This window comes from Castanea sativa, chromosome 9 (genome assembly GCF_040712315.1).
Source record: "Castanea sativa cultivar Marrone di Chiusa Pesio chromosome 9, ASM4071231v1".
NCBI lineage: Eukaryota > Viridiplantae > Streptophyta > Magnoliopsida > Fagales > Fagaceae > Castanea > Castanea sativa.
This window is the reverse complement of record NC_134021.1, coordinates 2,050,679-2,068,904: the sequence shown is the minus strand read 5'-3', so window position 1 is coordinate 2,068,904 and position 18,226 is coordinate 2,050,679. Positions and strand designations below refer to the sequence as shown.

General features: G+C 35.9%; 3 protein-coding genes across 3 annotated transcripts; 2 read left to right on the top strand and 1 right to left on the bottom strand.

The window, feature by feature from the left end:
• Window positions 1-4,074: 4,074 nt before the first annotated feature.
• LOC142611089 (zinc finger protein ZAT7-like) lies at window positions 4,075-5,173 on the top strand. The gene has a single exon (XM_075783121.1). It carries the CDS (start codon window positions 4,162-4,164, stop codon window positions 4,675-4,677), a length of 516 nt encoding a protein of 171 aa, XP_075639236.1. The 5' UTR covers window positions 4,075-4,161; the 3' UTR covers window positions 4,678-5,173.
• A 4,699-nt stretch (window positions 5,174-9,872) lies between these two features.
• LOC142610464 (uncharacterized) lies at window positions 9,873-10,643 on the bottom strand. Its single transcript, XM_075782274.1, has one exon. The coding sequence runs from the start codon at window positions 10,641-10,643 to the stop codon at window positions 9,873-9,875; it is 771 nt and encodes a 256-aa protein (XP_075638389.1).
• Window positions 10,644-15,818: 5,175 nt separating this feature from the next.
• Window positions 15,819-17,033, top strand: LOC142610788 (zinc finger protein ZAT11-like). The gene has a single exon (XM_075782726.1). It carries the CDS (start codon window positions 15,940-15,942, stop codon window positions 16,453-16,455), a length of 516 nt encoding a protein of 171 aa, XP_075638841.1. The 5' UTR covers window positions 15,819-15,939; the 3' UTR covers window positions 16,456-17,033.
• The last annotated feature ends 1,193 nt before the right edge of the window (window positions 17,034-18,226 follow it).

Genomic DNA, 18,226 nt, shown 5'->3' with positions numbered 1-18,226 from the left:
ATTAGATCCTTTAATTTAGCTATGCTAGCGAAACTAGGATGGAGGTTGTTGCAGGATAAAAACTCTCTTTTGTATAGTTGTTTCAAGGCAAAATATTTTCCACGGTGTGAGTTCCTTAAGGCGAAGGATTGTCAGAATAGCTCCTACGTTTGGAAGAGCTTGCTGGCTGCCCTACCGATTTTGAGGAAAGGGTGCTATTGGAGAGTGGATAATGGTGCTTCCATCCATGTTCTGAAGGATTGTTGGCTACCTTATCACCCAACTAGAAGAATTTTGTTCCAACCCAAAGAGGAAGTTTGGGAGTGTAGGGTTTCGGACTTGATTGATTGGCAGAACCACCAATGGGATAGAGAACGAGTTCAAGCACTATTCCATCAGTTTGATGCTAAAGCTATTCTTCAGGTTCCTTTGTGCAGGCGGGTTGTGCAGGACTCCTTGGTATGGTTGTTTACAAAGAATGGTAGATAGAGAGTGAAGTCCGGGTACCATGTAGCTAAGCAATTGAGGATGGCGGAGAATTCTTCTGGAGAGGCTTTGGTGCATAGAGCAAGCACTTCCTTATTGTCATAGGTTTGGAAAGCAAGGGTTCCCAATAAGGTGAAAATCTTTTCTTGGAAAGCATGTCAAAATATACTGCCTACATGGGATAATTTGGTTCGGAGAAGGGTGATGGATGATGCGAGTTGCTACTTTTGTCATAGAGCTACGGAAACGGTATTGCATATGCTTTGAGAGTGTGGGGATGCGTAGGATGTGTGGGCTGGTAGTGCTATTAGATTTCAAAATTTTGGGACTGAGAAAGTGGATTTTAGACAGTTGGTAGCTGGTCTCATGCCGAAGCTGTCATTGGAGGAGTGGGATTTATTTTGGGTGATTTGTTGGCAAATTTGGCTGCAGAGAAACACGGTTTTGCATGGGGGTGCCTTCCAGCATCCATCACGATCTTACCAACATGCCTCGATTTATTTGTGAGAGTTTGTTGATGCACATGACCAGCTGAGTGTACCTACTTCCGTCCACGACCTAGCAAGTCAAGCATGGCAGCCACCGTAAGGAGAGTTCTTTAAGCTGAATTTTGATGGAACCTGTTTTGATAATGGTGCGACTTCGGGCTATGGTGCTGTCATTCGTGATGGGAATGGTGAGGTTATGGCTGCTATATTTGCCAAGGGTGGTGCTGTAAGGGATAGTGAAGAGTTAGAGGTGATGGCTTGTCGCAAAACTCTTGAATTTGCTACAGACGCTGGTTATATGGAGGTGATTCTAGAAGGTGATAATGCTTTGGTGATGAAGACAGTGTCACAGGCTCAACCAAATTTCTCTCGGCTTGGATTAATCTATGAAGATATTTGGTGCTTAGCTGCAGGTTTTAGAGCCATCATAGTTAGCTGTGTTAGGCGTAGTGTCAATAGTGTTGCTCATGCTTTGGCAAGGTTTTCTAGGTTATCTGATAATGAAATTGTATGGATGGAGGAGGATCCTCGCCCAGCAGTGGATGCTTTGTATTTGGATTCCAGTCTTTTGAATTAATGAAAGTCATTTGGTTCCAGTTTCCAAAAAAAAAATACTACTACACTATCAACCAACACCAATACGTAATGCGAAACGTTCATCCAAAAAAATAAAACTTTCTTCGTGAGAACGTAAGGAAAAAATTTCTAAGCGTGTCCATTAGTGCACTTGTATTACAAGTTCTTGTATAATAGAAAAAGTATCACATTTAACTAATTAAATTCAAAATTCACTCACATCAAAGGTTTTGAAAAGTTGTGTAAAAATATATGCTTATTACATTAAACCATGTAAATTTACACTAGCATTATTCGTTTTGCATTTAATTTTTTTTTTCCCGTATCTCGAGGATGATGGAAAAGAGTGGATGATGGTTATTGTGTGTGAAGAAAGAGAAACAATTATAAAAATCAAGAAAGATTGATGTTTTAATGAAATCTAGTGTAAAATATATAATCTGATGTGGGGTTCTAGAAAAAATAAGTATATGAAAAAAAAAAAAAGAATTCTTATGTTAAAATAGACAAGAAATTTTGCACGAACTAATACGAATGCTTTGTAAATTTGTAAAGTTACTATAACAACTGTGTAAATATGCACTAATATTATTCATTTTGTATTTCATTTTTTTTTTCCTTCTTTATTTACATATCTTCAATGATGAAGGAAAAAAAATGAATAATAATTGTTGTGTACAAAGAAAGAAAAATAATAAAAAATTTGATATTTTATTGAACTAGAATTTAAAATAAATTATTATTAAAATTAATTAGGTAAAAAAAAATATAAGTTCTTATATTAAAATAAACATAAACTTTTTGATTGAGCGGAATGCTCTAAACTGCATCCACATTTTAGGGAGCAGCACAGTGTGTAACTTGTAAAATTCAACCCAAAAAAAAAAAAGTGCGTAAGCTGTGAACACAATCTTGTATTCTTTGCCGTCTTTGTATGAACGACATGGTCAGAGAACAATTTTAAATTTCTAGTTGTAGTAGCTAGGTCCTGGTTCGACCATTCCATAACAGCTAAAATCAACATCTAGACTAGATTAGGGATAAACTTTAGTGTATTTCATCAGCTAGTGCCCACCAAGAAAAAGTGTGTGGCGGTTCCTATCCAAAATAAATAAATAAACCTTCTCGTACTTTTTTTAGAAAAAAATTCGGATTAAGACACTTTTTGAGACCGTAACCTACGCCAACTTTGAGATTTCAAACTAGCAGGATTATTCTTAAAACCTTGGAAGCTTCAAAGGAAGATTCATTTACTAGTTTCTCATGAGTCATGACCTCATATTAATCTGTTGGTTCACTAGCTTAGAGTCACTGCTTACGTCTCACCCCAAATTAAAAGAAATAATGATATTAATAATGCTATAAAATATAATATAATATAATATAAAAAATGTTATATTTATAATATTTTTATAATACTCTCGTAACAAATTATAATTGACAGATTGTTATTAACTAATATTGGCAGACAACTTTCTCAACAAAAAAATATATAGATTGGCAAACAACAAAAATAATTGCAGTAATGAATTCAAATAAAAATCAATAAAAAATTACTATTTATAATTTTTTATGAACGTTGTGAGGTCACTTCCTCAATTAATCGGTATTGTCCGCTTTGGAGAGCCAGTCCCTCACGGTTTTGTCCTCGTCCCCGAGTGTAGGCAGGATTTTCACCCGGACCAAGGGCTGGCCTTGTAATCGCAGGCTTGACACCAAGTCCCACATCGGTTAGAGAACCCTCCCACTCATGGTTTATAAGCTTCTGGAGCGACCATGAGTGTACCACTACTACACATGGTCGCTCCAGAAGCTTATAAACCATGAGTGGGAGGGTTCTCTAACCGATGTGGGACTTGGTGTCAAGCCTGCGATTACAAGGCCAGCCCTTGGTCCGGGTGAAAATCCTGCCTACACTCGGAGACGAGGACAAAACCGTGAGGGACTGGCTCTCCAAAGCGGACAATACCGATTAATTGGGGAAGTGACCTCACAAACGTATTATAAAAATGCTCTATACATTACATTTTTTTTAAATATAAAAGTCACTGATTTCATATGGTATTTTATGTGCTTAATTAAGACAAGACATCAACAGTATGAGATTTGAACAAATGAACATCGTCACTACAAACAAACAAACAAACAAACAAAAAAAAAAAAACCTCGTCACCTATAACTTGGAGGGCAGGGCACGTGGACAAAACTATATAATCATTCACCATTTAATACGAAAAAGACAATGAATTATTATAGTTTCTTAACATAAAAGTAATATATATATATACTAATAATATTGCTATTCTCTCGTGATTGCACTAGTCAAAGATATAGTCCAAGTTGCCTACTAGGCTGCTGCTACTACTACTAGTCTACTACTATATTTCCTTAAAGTGAAACCGTTGGGCGTTGGTCAGACCTGTCCCGTTCAATTTGGTCCAACAAACCATTCTACACTTCTAGACCCTTTAACTCGCCCACACACCTATTATATATACCAGGACTGCTTCTCTTCCTCGGTAAACATTTGCCTTTCATAGTTTCATATCATTTACGTTACCAAAATTGCCCTCTGAAAAACCCCAACAACAACAACAACAGTTGTGTTCTTACTTCCTTTTTTTACGTAGCTATGGCAATGAAGAGAATGAGAGAAGATGGTGGGATCGAGAGCTTAGACATGGCTAATTGTCTAATGTTGCTCTCTCATAGCTTAGAGACCAAGCCCAAGAAAGACTCACGAGTTGATGTGTTTGAGTGCAAGACTTGTAATCGCCAATTCCCATCATTTCAAGCTCTTGGTGGCCACAGATCAGCGAGCCACAAGAGACCAAAATTGATGGGGGAAGAACTGAAAGAGCGTACAAAAACTCAGAACTTGGGGAATAAGCCTAAGATGCATGAGTGCTCAATATGTGGGCTTGAGTTTGCTATGGGGCAAGCTTTGGGTGGTCACATGAGGAGGCATAGAGCAATGATGGATGGTGCATTTTCTTCCGCCACAATAGAAAAGAAAGTGCCGGTGCTGAAAAGATCAAATAGTAAGAGGGTTATGTGTTTGGACTTGAACTTGACACCTTTGGAGAATGATTTGAAGTTACTATTTGGGAAGAAGGCTCCTCAAATTGACTTTACTTTGATGATTTGATTTTATACCACAATTGTACGTAGTGGGTGCTAACAATTTTTCATTTCAGATTCATAGATTTATTTTATGTACAATGCCATTCTTTTTAAATTTTTTTTTCCCAATTTTGTATTGAATATATTGGATCTTAGTTGTAAAAATGGTTCTGGCCTTTCGCATTGGCATGTCCTTAAGTTTGGCATCCATTGAGGAGATGAGAACACCTGCCTATGAAATTTCAGCGAAAGGAGTGAAGTTGATCCTTACAGAAAGCAAGATACCGCATCTTCAAAGAATTCATTTTGCAGATTTAAATTGACTTCTGATTAGTTAGTGTTAGTTTTAGTTAACTCCTTAATAATGATGGAAAGATATTAATTAGAGCTAGTTTATTAGTATGTTAACTAAGTCTCCTTTTTTAATCAAGAATTGTGCTCATCAACTGATGAGCACGTGTCCAAATATCATGTCAAGGTTGAACTGTCATGGATAATGCAAATTTCTTATTACGAAAACCAAGGAGTGTATGTTTTAGAGCACATGTATCTTATATAAAAGTTGAACAATACTAGTTCTTTGGTAAATGTCATTGAATAATTCCTGCTTGCTGTTTCCCATGTATCTTGTGACAACTTTTATATCTGAAAATGCTGTATGTGCTCCAGTGCTCATTAACTGATAAGTATGAGTCCAAGTTGTTAGGTCAAAATCGAAATGCGAAGGTAGTTCCAACTTCACATTTCGATTGGTGGCTGTCTTTGAACGAATAATTCTTACACGCTAGCTCTTGCCCATTTATCTTGTGATATGCAATTTTATACATTAGGTTTATCACAAATCAAAGGAATGGAAAAACTATATATTCTCATTAATTAAGAAAGCAGAGTACAAGAGAGATATATATACACGAAGAAGAAGCAAAAACTAACTAACTAACTCTTTCATGTGCTACATATCCTACAACTAACCTTTACACGTGTGAACTAACAAGTCATTTACACACTAATACAAGCTACATGTCGTTTTACTTGTTCTGTGTCTTCATTTATGTCGTTTAGCTTTACACTTGTTCTGCAGATACCCTTGTATCTTTCACCCTCTTCTATCAAGCTTACCTGATCTTGCTTAGACTTGTTCCTTCCATTATGATACTCCCCCTCAAGGGTAGCTGCTGAATGTATATTAATCATTCCCATTTTGCAAACAAGAGTTGAGAATTGACTAAAATTCAATGCCTTAGTTAACAAATCTGCAAGCTGGCAATGAGTTCTAACATGATTCAATTTAATAACTTTCTCTAACACTTTGCGTGCGTTTGGGTAGAAATTATTCTACCCAGCGTCTACATTTTTGGCGTTTCACGCCTTTTTTTTTTTTTTGAGCCATGATTTTTGACTTTTTTGTCTATGCACTGTTCACACAAGCAAAATAAGCAGTGAACAGTACACACTAGTGGGTCCCTTATACTATTCACGAGACCCATAAACCTCACTTTCAACAACTTTTTCAATAAAAATGGGTCTCATGTCACTATTCACGCATTTAAAAATTATTTTGCTATAGTGTTTTCAGTTTTAATCAAAATAAGCGGTATCCAAACAGACCATTTATCTCTAACCACATGGCAATCTATCTCAATGTGCTTGGTCCTTTCATGAAACACTGGATTTGATCCAATGTGTAGGGCTGCTTCACTATCACAAAACAACAAAGCTTCCCTTTTGTGTTCAATACCAATGTCCTTAAGAAAGTACAATATCCACACTATTTCACAAGTAGCCACTGTCATTGCTCTATACTTTGCTTCTACAGATGATCTAGAGGCTGTTGATTGTTTCTTGGACTTCCATGAGACCAAGCAATCACCAATGAAAACACTATAACCTATAACCAACCTCCTGGTGTCAGGACAAGCAGTCCAGTCAGAGTCTGTGAAGCCTTTTACATGCAATTCTGTGCAAGCTGAAAACAGAAGACCCTTACCTGGTTCATTCTTCAAATATTGGAGCACCCTATGCACTGCATCCAGATGTGGCTTCCTTGGCTTGGACATGTACTGGCTTAACCTATGGACAGAAAATGTAATGTCTGGCCTAGAGATTGTTAAGTACAATAACCTTCCAACAAGTCTATTATAAGCACTAGGATCCTTAAGTTCTTCCCCTTCATACTTGCTTAACCTTACATTTTGTTCCATTGGTATTTTGGGTGGTTTACAACCTAATAAGCCAGCATCACTTAATACCATTTTCTTTGACACATTGATATACCCTTGTTTGACCTTGCAATTTCCAAGCCAAGAAAATACTTCAAGTCACCTAAATCCTTCAACTTAAATGTAATGTCTGGCCTAGAGATTGTTAAGTACAATAACCTTCCAACAAGTCTTCTATAAGCACTAAGATCCTTAAGTTCTTCCCCTTCATACTTGCTTAACCTTACATTTTGTTCCATTGGTGTTTTGGCTGGTTTACAGCCTAACAAGCCAGCATCACTCAATACTTCTAAAGTGTATTTTCTTTGACACATTGATATACCCTTGTCTGACCTTGTAATTTCCAAGCCAAGAAAATACTTTAAGTCACCTAAATTTCTGATCTAACAACACCTTAAACTGATCAACTTCTTCCTTGTCATTACAAGCTATCAAAAAATCATCTACATAGATTAATAAAACCATAAAGCAATGACCCTTTTGTCTAGTAAACAAAGAGTAATCTGCCTTTGACTGTTTGAAGCCCAACTGAACCAAAGTAGAAGAGAATTTGGCAAACCATTGCCTAGAAGCCTGTTTCAGCCCATAAAGTGACTTATTCAACTTACAAACCATCTCCCCCTGGCTCTAAAACCCTAGTGGAATAGACATATAAACCTCCTCAGAGAAATCTCCATGTAAAAAAGCATTGTTAACATCAAGTTGTCCAAGATACCAACCCTTTACAGTAGCCACAGCCAAGAGACACTTCACAGAAACCATTTTTGCAACAGGTGAGAAAGTTTCATTGTAATCAACCCCTTCCTTCTATGTGAAACCTTTGGCAACCAACCTAGCCTTACATCTCTCAAGGGAACCATCTGATTTGTACTTGACTTTATAAACCCACTTACAGCCAATGGGTTTCTTATTTGGAGGCAAAAGTGTCAAGGTCCAAGTATTATTGGCTTCTAGAGCTGCAATCTTAGTAGCCATGACTTCTTGCCATTTACGATTAGAAACAGCTTGATAGTAGTACAAAGGTTCAGCAATGGAAGAGAGAACAACAAAAATGTTTATAGGAAGGAGAAAGAGAATGATAGGATAAGTGGGAAGATAAAGGGTGAGAGGTAATTTTGTGGGGAACAGTTGCAATGGGAATTGAGGATACCTAATTGCAGTGATATGCTTGAAGATAAGAGGGCTGTTTATGGACCCTAGTAGACCTTCTAATAGGGACAGGATCAACTAAAGGCTCAGGTGGTTCAATAGGAACATCATTTAAAAACTCATCATCAATATTAGTGTGCATAGCAAGAATAGAATCATCAACATAAGCAGAGGATAAGGGAACAATAGGTAAAGAAGAAGAAGGAAGAATGGGATCAAAAGAATCAAAAGAAACAGAAGGAACACAAGGCAAAGGAATGGTCTGAGAAGAATCAAGACAAGGGGTAGAAGTAGACTTAAAAGGAAAGATAGTTTCATGGAATACAACATCCCTAGAAATGAAGATGGAATGAGACTGAAGGTCAAATAGCTTATAACCCTTCACATTGAAAGGATAACCAAGAAAAGCACATCTCCTTGCTCTTGGAGAAAATTTAGTTATAGAGGGAGCAACAGTGGAGGCAAAACATTCACAACCAAAAACTCTCAAATGTTCATAAGAAGGAGGATGTTTAAAGAGAAGTTCATAAGGAGTTTTATTGTGGAGTAGGACTGATGGCAATCTATTAATCAAATATGCAGCTATTAGAATGCAATCACCCCAGAATTTAAGAGGAATATTAAACTGAAAATGGAGAGCCCTAGCTATGGACAACAAATGTTGATATTTTCTCTCCATAACAGAATTTTTTTGTGGAGTATAAACACAACTATGTTGATGTACAATGCCATTAGAATTGAAAAAATCAGGCATGTTAAATTCCATAGCATTATCAGTTCTAATAGACTTAATTTTTCAACCAAATTGAGTAAGTACCATAGAATAGAATGAAGTAATGAGAGACCTAACATTTGATTTGGATTTCATTAAGAATACCCAAGTGGCACAGGTTGCGTCATCAACCACAATGAGAAAGTACTTAAAACCATCCAAAGTAGAAGTAGCATAAGGACCCTAAACATCCAAATGAATCAAATCAAAAGCACAAGAACTGATCTTATTATTGAATGGAAAAGACAAACATTTTTTTTTGGCCAAAGGACAAACATTACAAAGATCATTACAAGCCGTTTGTAAACAAGGAAGAAAATGAGCTAAAGCATGACGTTTAACATCTGATGGGTGACTTAGCCTTTCATGCCAAAGAGAAGAGAGATTGGTTGAAGATAAGGCAGCAGTAAAGGGATGGAAAATTGTACCTAATTTGTGATGAACAAGAAAATCTGAAAGGGCAGTAGCAGAATGCTGATGTGAAGAGCCACATTGCAGCAGGTACAGTCCATCAACTGCATGTCCCACTCCAATCGTTTTCCAAGTGATAAGGTCCTGTATAAAATAGATAGAGGACAAAAGAACAAGGCAATTTGGTTGAATGTCAATGAAAGAACTGACAGATAAAAGATTAAATGTAAAAGAGGGAACACATAGGACATTGTGAAGAGTAAGGGAAGGTGACAAAATCACAGTGCCAATATGTGTGACAGAAGTTGTTTCTCCATTAGGCAACTAAACCATGGACTAATTGAAAGCAGTGATAGAAGTCAAAAGATGGGCAGAACATACTATATGGTTAGTGGCACTAGTGTCAATGACCCAAGTACTAGAATTATATGCTCTTCTATTGACAACTTGGGCAGAAAAGACTGAATGTGTAAGAGCCTTACCTTCCATGGAAGAAGCATTAGATGTCACCACATTAGCCATGGCATTGGTAAAAGAGTTGGATCCTTGAACATAAGTGTCTAATGGAGAACTAGGAGTCCCAATCAGAGCAAGAAGCTGTTGGTATTGCTCTGGAGTGAAGACTGGAGTCATGGAGCTTGAAGCAGACAGAAATGATAAATCTTGGGACTATGGTTGAGGCTGTGAAAGAGTCACTTGATGTGCCATTGCAGTCTTGCCCTTGAACTTGTAACCAGGGGGAAATCCATGCAACTTATAGCACTTATCAATAGTGTGACCAAACTTACTACAGTGAGTGCAAACATGCCTCTCTTTTCCCTTAATCCCATTATTGCCAACATAGTTAACCCCAAAATTAGCATGAAAATCATGTGATTTAGTAGCTAAGGCAGTTGACTCTACCCTTGGATTGGAACTGTGAATAGCAGACCTTTGTGTTTCTTCTTGAATCATCAAGGAATACACTTTTTTGAGTGAGGGAAAAGGATCCATAAGAAAGATTTGGGTTCTTACTTGCGAAACAGAATTATTAATCCCCATCAAAAACTTCATAACAAACTCTCTAGATTGCAAATCACTAAGCCTATTGTTCACATTACATGTGCATTTCCCACAGGTGCAAGAAGGAAATGTGCTATTATTTTGCAATTGATCCCAGAGAACCTTTAACTGAGTGAAGAAGTCAGTATCTGTAGTCTCACCTTGATGAAGATCTGCAATTTCCTTTTGAATATTGTAAATCTTGGGACCATTCTGTTGAGCCAACCGATTCCTCAAATCAATCCAAATTCCCAACGCAGTGTCCTCATAGATGATACTAGCTTGAAGTTTAGGAGAAACTGAATTTGTCAACCAAGTTCCTACCATATTGTCACACCTAATCCAAGCTTGAACAGCTGAAGGTGTAGAAACCAATGGAGATGACAAAGAGAGTGTCATCGATGAATCCTAGCTTTTTTTGGTGAGTAAAGCCTTCCTTACTATTCATGCCCAAGCTGAGTAATTCTGACTCCTTGTCAATGGCTGAGTCACAACCACAGTGCTTGGACTTTCTCCATGGTGCAAAAATAGGGGATCATCCATTGGAGAATCCTAAGAAGATGGAGGAGCACTTTCTGTTGCAGGAGTTGAAGAAGTAGCAGTGGAAGCCATTGATAACAAGAACAAGCTTTGGCAAAGACGAAAGGAAAAAGAATTGAAGAAGAAAATATCGAAGAAAACTTCAAAGAAAACACCAAACACTAGACCAGAGATTGAGAAAAATCTAGAACAAGCACCAAACCCTAGAACAAAGATTGGAAAAAATCTAGAAACAAAGAGAAAATTGCAAGAATTCTAGTAAAGTTGCTCTAATACCATATCACAAATCAAAGGAATGAAAAACTATATATTCTCATTAATTATGAAAATAGAGTGCAAGAGAGATATATATACACTAAGAAGAAGCAAAAACTAACTAACTAACTAACTCTGTCACATGCTACATATCCTACAACTAACCTTTACACGTGTGAACTAACAAGTCATTTACACACTAATACAAGCTACATGTTGTTTTACTTGTTCTGTGTCTTCAGAGGCGACGCTACATGCAAGTCATGGTGTTCCTAGGAACACCCTGACCCAAAAAAAAAAAAAAAACCTGAATTTATTTTTTTTTAATTTTTCATATTTGCTCTATAGTAGGAACACTCTCAATCACAGAATTAGAAAGACCCTCAAATTATTTATAAAAAAAATTATATGATCTACTTTCAAGCAAAAAAAAAAGCCCAACAAAAATTTTGAACTAAAATAATAAATAAATAAAAAATAAAAAATTGTAACAGAGCCAAGCCCACGGCAAGCCCAACAGATTACAGAGGTGGGCGTAGCAAACCCACGAACTCTCCAAAAAAAAAGAGCAACACCTCAGTCAGTAAGTCCCTAAAGGTTTAAATCAGAAATCACTAAAGGCATTATCAAAAAAAAAAAAAACCACTAAAGGCCTAAAGCAAACCTAAACTCAGTCCCTCAGTCAAAGCAACACCGCTTGAGCTCAAGCCAACAGATGGAGATCAGATCGGGCACAGCTCGCTCGTCGGAGATCGGATCATCACAGCTCGCTCGTCGGATCGGTCACAGATCGGATCAGTCCAGATCGTCGTTGTCGCTCGCTCGCCCCTCCGCGTTGTCGCCGCTCGCTCGCCTCTTCGCAGCGTCGTCGTCGCTCGTCGCTAACCCTCATTGAACTATCGGAGGAAGGAGATTGGCAGATCACTCGTCGCGGCATCGCCTCATCACTGCCTTAGCGGCCTCAGCCTTCAGGCGTCCCTGCTCGGCTGCTCCGGTGCTCCCTCCCTCAAGGTACTTCTCTCTCTCTCTCTCTCTCTCTCTCTCTCTCTCTCTCTCTCTCTCTCTCTCTCTTTAATAAGACTAACTCTCTCTCTTTACTCTTTTGATTCTTGAAGGGTGAGTCTGTCTTTGATTGGCTCATTTTGGCCAAACTTTATCTTTAAGTCTTTAACTTTATTAATTTTTTGTCTGTTTTTGACTTTTTGAATTTGGCTTTTATCAGTTTGTCTTATTCGTTGGTGTTGATGTTGGTGTTGTTGTGTGTAGTGTGTTGGTGTTGGTCTCTATATTAATTGTCTTTTAGTGTAATATGTGATTGTGAAATTTTCTGATTGGCAAGGGCATCAGGCATGAGGCGTGCTTGTGTTGTATGTTGAGTAGGGTGGCGGTAGATGAGCACATGGGGGGGTCGGGTTGCACATTACACTGCTTTAGTGCTTTAATTACTGTGCTGCATATGGGATGTGTAATGTGCACATTAGTGGCTCTTTTAATGTAAACAATATAACAAATTAAAGCAATATAATTAATGACAAATAAATTAAAGCAATATAGTTTATTGTTAGGCCAAACAACAATAATTAAAGTAGCATAATTAACCAATACATTATAAAAGACAAACAAATTAAATTATGTTAGACTAAACAACAATTAATAATTTTATAATTAATGAAACAATAATACAATAAATTATAGTTTATAAAAGATAAACAAATTAATGAAACAACTAAATAAAAATAATTAATAATTTTATTAATATTTCAAATGAACTTATAGTTTATTGTATAGGTACCTTTGTTCATTTCTTTTCTTTACATTTTTTTTCCTTTTGAGGTTTTTCGGTGTACAGAATGCAAATTTGTTTTGGTTTTAAGAATTTTTTTTTTTTTTAAACACAAACTTCATGCATGCCAAATCTTGAATTTTGGCCAGTATTTCCCAAAACACTCGAAATAGACCGAAATGACCCAAAAAATTTTCAAAGTAGAATAGGAATACCCTGGACAAAATTCCTGGAGTTTCCACTGTGTGTCTTCATTTATGTCATTTAGCTTTACACTTGTTCTGCGGATACCCTTGTAGTTTTCACCTTCTTCTATCAAGCTTACCTGATCTTGCTTAGACTTGTTCCTTCCATTATGATAAGGTTGGAATACATGACTTTCTACTGGAACTGTAAAGAAAGAGGGTGTTTGAAAATTTCAAACAAGACCTTAAAATTTGACTATTACGTTGAAAGTTAGCTAGCTTTAATTTCTTTTCCATTACTATTTAGCTCGGAAATCTCTTGGAACAATAGTGCCTAATGTCCCAAACACCTGGTTACCACTTGCCAGTGGTGTGCTCTTGCATTTGCATGTAACATTCACCTGGAAAGTTGCACCGAATATTATTCCTAGTCAAGTAGTAAGCGGTGTGCCCCCACACGTTGAGGAAGCAATCTAGGTACATGTTCTTAAAAGACAAAGTCAGTGTCCGAACAGTCGCACCGTATGAAAAGAAAACTAGTTAATATCAAGTTGTTACACTACCCTGCCAAAAACGGCAAAAGTAGGTACGTAGTAATAATGTTAATAACAATAATCAAACTGGACCGCGTAAAATTAAGGTGCTAATATGGTAATACGGCAACATGGTGTTGGAGTTCTAACTACTACACTATCAACTGACACAAATACGTACTAGAAACGTTCTGGAACGTTCATCCAAAGAATAAAACTTTCTTCGTGAGCACAACGTGAGGAAAACAATTTCTAAGCGTGACCGTTATTGTATAATAAAAAAAAGTATCTTAGCTAATTAAATTCAAAATTAACTTACATAAAAGGTTTTGTAAAGTTGTGTAAAAATATATGATTATTACATTAAACCATGTAAATTTACACTAGTATTATTCGTTTTGCATTTTTTTTTTCCGTATCTCGAGGATGATAGAAAAGAGTAGATGATGGTTGTTGTGTATGAAAAAAGAAAAACAATTATAAATATCAAGAAAGATTGATATTTTAATGAAATCTAGTGTAAAATATATAATCTGATGTGAGGTTTTTTTATAAAAAAAATAAGTATATAAAATAAATAAATAAAGTAAGTTTTTATGTTAAAATAGACAAGAAATTTTGCACGAACTAATGCGAATACTTTGTAAATTTGAAAAGTTGCTATAACAACTATGTAAATATACACTAACATTATTCATTTTGTATTTTTTTTTTACTTCTTTATTTACATATCTTCAATGATGAAGGACAAAAAATGAATAATAATTGTTGTGAACGAAGAAAAAAAAAATAATAGAAAAAATTGATATTTTATTGAACTAGAGTTTAAAATAGATTATTATTAAAAATTAATTAGGTAAAATAAATAAAAATGTAAGTTCTCAAATCAAAATAACATGAATTTTTTGCTTGAGTGGAATGCTCTAAACCGCACCCACATTTTAGGGGGCAGCAGTGTGTAACTTGTAAAATTCTACCCAAAAAAAAAATGTGCGTAAGCTGTGAACACAATATTGTATTCTTCGCCGTCTTTGTATGAATGACATGGTCAGAGAACAATTTTAAATTTCTAGTTGTAGTAGCTAGGTCCTGATTCGAGCCTTCCATAACAACTAAAATCAACATCTGGACTAGATTAGGGATAAACTTTTGTGTAGTTTATCTGCTAGTGCTCACCAAAAAAGTGTGTGGCGATTCCTATCCAATAAAAATAAATAAATCTTGTTGTACTTTTTTTAGAAAAAATTTCGGATTAAGACACTTTTTGAGACCGTAATCTACACCAACTTTGATATTTCAAACTAGCAGGATTATTCTTAAAACCTTGGAAGCTTCTAAGGAAGATTCATTTAGTAGTTTAGCTCACCACTCATGACTTATGAGTCATGACCCATATTAATCTGTTGGTTCATCAGCTTAGAGTCACAGCTTACGTCTCACCCCAAATTAAAAGAAATAATAATATTAATAATACAATAAAATATAATATAATATACAAAATGTTATATTTACAATATTTTTACAACATTCTCTCAACTAATTATAAATGACAGGTTGTTATTTACTAATATTGGCTGACAACACCCCCACTCCAACAACAACAAAAATATTGGCTGACAACTTTCTCAACAATTTATATATATATAGGCAGACAAAAATAATAATTATAGCAATAAATTCAAATAAAAATCACTAAAAATTTACTATTTATAATTTTTTTGTAAAAATATTATAAAAATGTAGTATATATTACATTTCTCTAAAATATAAAAGTCACAAGTCACGACTCTCCAAAAAAAATATAAAAGTCACTGATTTTACATGGCATTTTATGTGCTTAATTTTTTTTTTTTTGGTGCCGAATGTATTTTACGTCTAAGCACAAGACGTAAGCCGGTATGAAATTTGAACAAGTGAACACGTCACCTAAAAAAAAAAATCGTCACCTTGGAGGGCAGGGCACGAGGACTAAACTATATTATCACTCATCATTTAATTCGAAAAAGACAATGAATTATTATAGTTTCTTAACATAAAAGTAATAGATACTAATAATATTGCTATTCTCTCGTGATTGCACTAGTCAAAGAAATAGTCCAAGTTGCCTACTAGGCTGCTGCTACTACAACCACTATTACATTTCCTTAATGTGAAACCGTTGGGCGTCGGTCAGACCTGTCCCGTTCAATTTGGTTCAATATAATAAACCATTCTACACTTCTAGACCCTTGAACTGGCCCACACACCTATTATAAATACCATTACTTCCATGCCTCTCTTCCTCGTTAAACATTTGCCTTTCATAGTTTCATATCATTTACGTCACCAAAAATTGACCTCTGAAAAACCCCAACAACAACAACAACATTTGTGTTCTTACTTCTGTTTTATACGTTGCTATGGCATTGAAGAGAATGAGAGAAGATGGTGGGATCGGGAGCTTAGACATGGCTAATTGTCTAATGTTGCTCTCTCATAGCTTAGAGACCAAGCCCAAGAAAGACTCACGGGTTGATGTGTTTGAGTGCAAGACTTGTAATCGCCAATTCCCATCATTTCAAGCTCTTGGTGGCCACAGATCAGCGAGCCACAAGAGACCAAAATTGATGGGGGAAGAACTGAAAGAGAGTACAAAAACTCAGAACTTGGGGAATAAGCCTAAGATGCATGAGTGCTCAATATGTGGGCTTGAGTTTGCTATGGGGCAAGCTTTGGGTGGTCACATGAGGAGGCATAGAGCAATGATGGATGGTGCATTTTCTTCCGCCACAATAGAAAAGAAAGTGCCGGTGCTGAAAAGATCAAATAGTAAGAGGGTTATGTGCTTGGACTTGAACTTGACACCTTTGGAGAATGATTTGAAGTTACTATTTGGGAAGAAGGCTCCTCAAATTGACTTTACTTTGATGATTTGATTTGATACCACAATTGTACGTAGTGGGTGCTAACAATTTTTCATTTCAGATTCATTGATTTATTTTATGTACAATGCCATTCTTTTTTAAAAAAATTTCCCAATTTTGTATTGAATATATTGGATCTTAGTTGTAAAAATGGTTCTGGCCTTTTGCATTGGATTGTCCTTAAATTTGGCATCCATTGAGGAGATGAGAACACCTGCCTATGAAATTTCAGAGAAAGGAGCAAAGTTGGCTCTTACAGAAAGCAAGATACCGCATCTTCAGAGAACTCATTTTGCAGATTTAAATTGACTTCTGATTAGTTAGTGTTAGTTTTAGTTAATACAAATTTCTTATTCAGAAAACCTAGGAAGTGTATGTTTTAGAGCAACATGTATCTTATATAAAAGTTGAATAGTTCTTTTGATATCTTGAGACAATTCTTCTTTATGAAGCATGTTGGAAGAAAATTATAATGCTGTATGTATGTGCACAAATGCTCATTAACGGATAAGTATGAGTCCAAGTTGTTAGGTCAAAATTAAAAAGTGTGAAGGTAGTTCCATGTGTAGTTTATCCAACGTGTGCATTTTTTTATGTTGATGTTGAATATTTCATTGGTGGCTTTGTTTCAATGAATAATTCTTACACGCTATTGCCTATTTATCTTGTGATTTACAAATTTATTTAGGAGGTCCAATCCATGACTCTTGGACTTGCTGAGCACTGAAAAGAGGGGTAGGGTGTTTGAAAAATTCAAATAAGAACTTAAAATTTGACTATTATGTTGAAAGTTAGCAAGCCTTAATTTCTTTTTCATTACTTAAAAAATAATTATAATAAAAAATTATGGTATCTCAATCTTTAACTAGACTGTTCCCATCCTTGTCCACCAATCATCTTAGAAATCTCTTGAAACAATAGTGCCCAATGTTCTAGAACTTGAAAAAAATACACCTATTTCGGGAATATGTTTCTCCCCTCCCTCTCACAGCTAGTGGACCCACAGTTGACGAGTCCTACCAGCTGTGAGAGGAGGAACATACACGGATACACCCGAAACAAAAATAGGGAAGTTGGTTACCACTTGCTGCTCCTGCATATGAACATTCGCTGATATTTGCTCCAAATATTATTCCAAGTCAAGTAGTGTGCGGTGTGCCCCACACGTTGAGGCATTCTAGCTGTCATATTGATGGTGGCCTTTATTATGTGAACACATAATAATACGATAATTATGGCGCTAATTATCGTATTATTCAAACTGGACCACGTAAAATTATGGTGCTAATACGATAATTTGGTGTAGGAGTTCTAACTACTATTCTATCAACCGACATCACACCATAAAAATGGTGGTGTTGATTTCACACTTGTTATTATATACACTATTACACTTACGCACTTTTTGCACCATGACTTTCAAGATTTTAATTTAAAAAAAAATTGTTTTTAAGGGAAAGTTAACTGATGCTTTTAAGGGTATTGGTTTATGAAATATATTAAAGTTTAGACCCCTTGAAAACACAATTTTTTTAACCTAATATATTAGCTAAGTAGTTACTTAGATTAATTATTCAAATCAAAGTTAAACAATCATCACATGAAATAAACACAACGCAAAAGTAAATAACACAAGATGTGACAACTCAGAAAAACCAATGAAACAACTCGTTTCAAGGTAAAAACCTAGGAGGGAACTATCCCAAGAGAATATCCACTATATCAAGTTGAGATTTACAATCAAGAATATCAATTCGTAGTAAATCTAACACAATTATCAAAT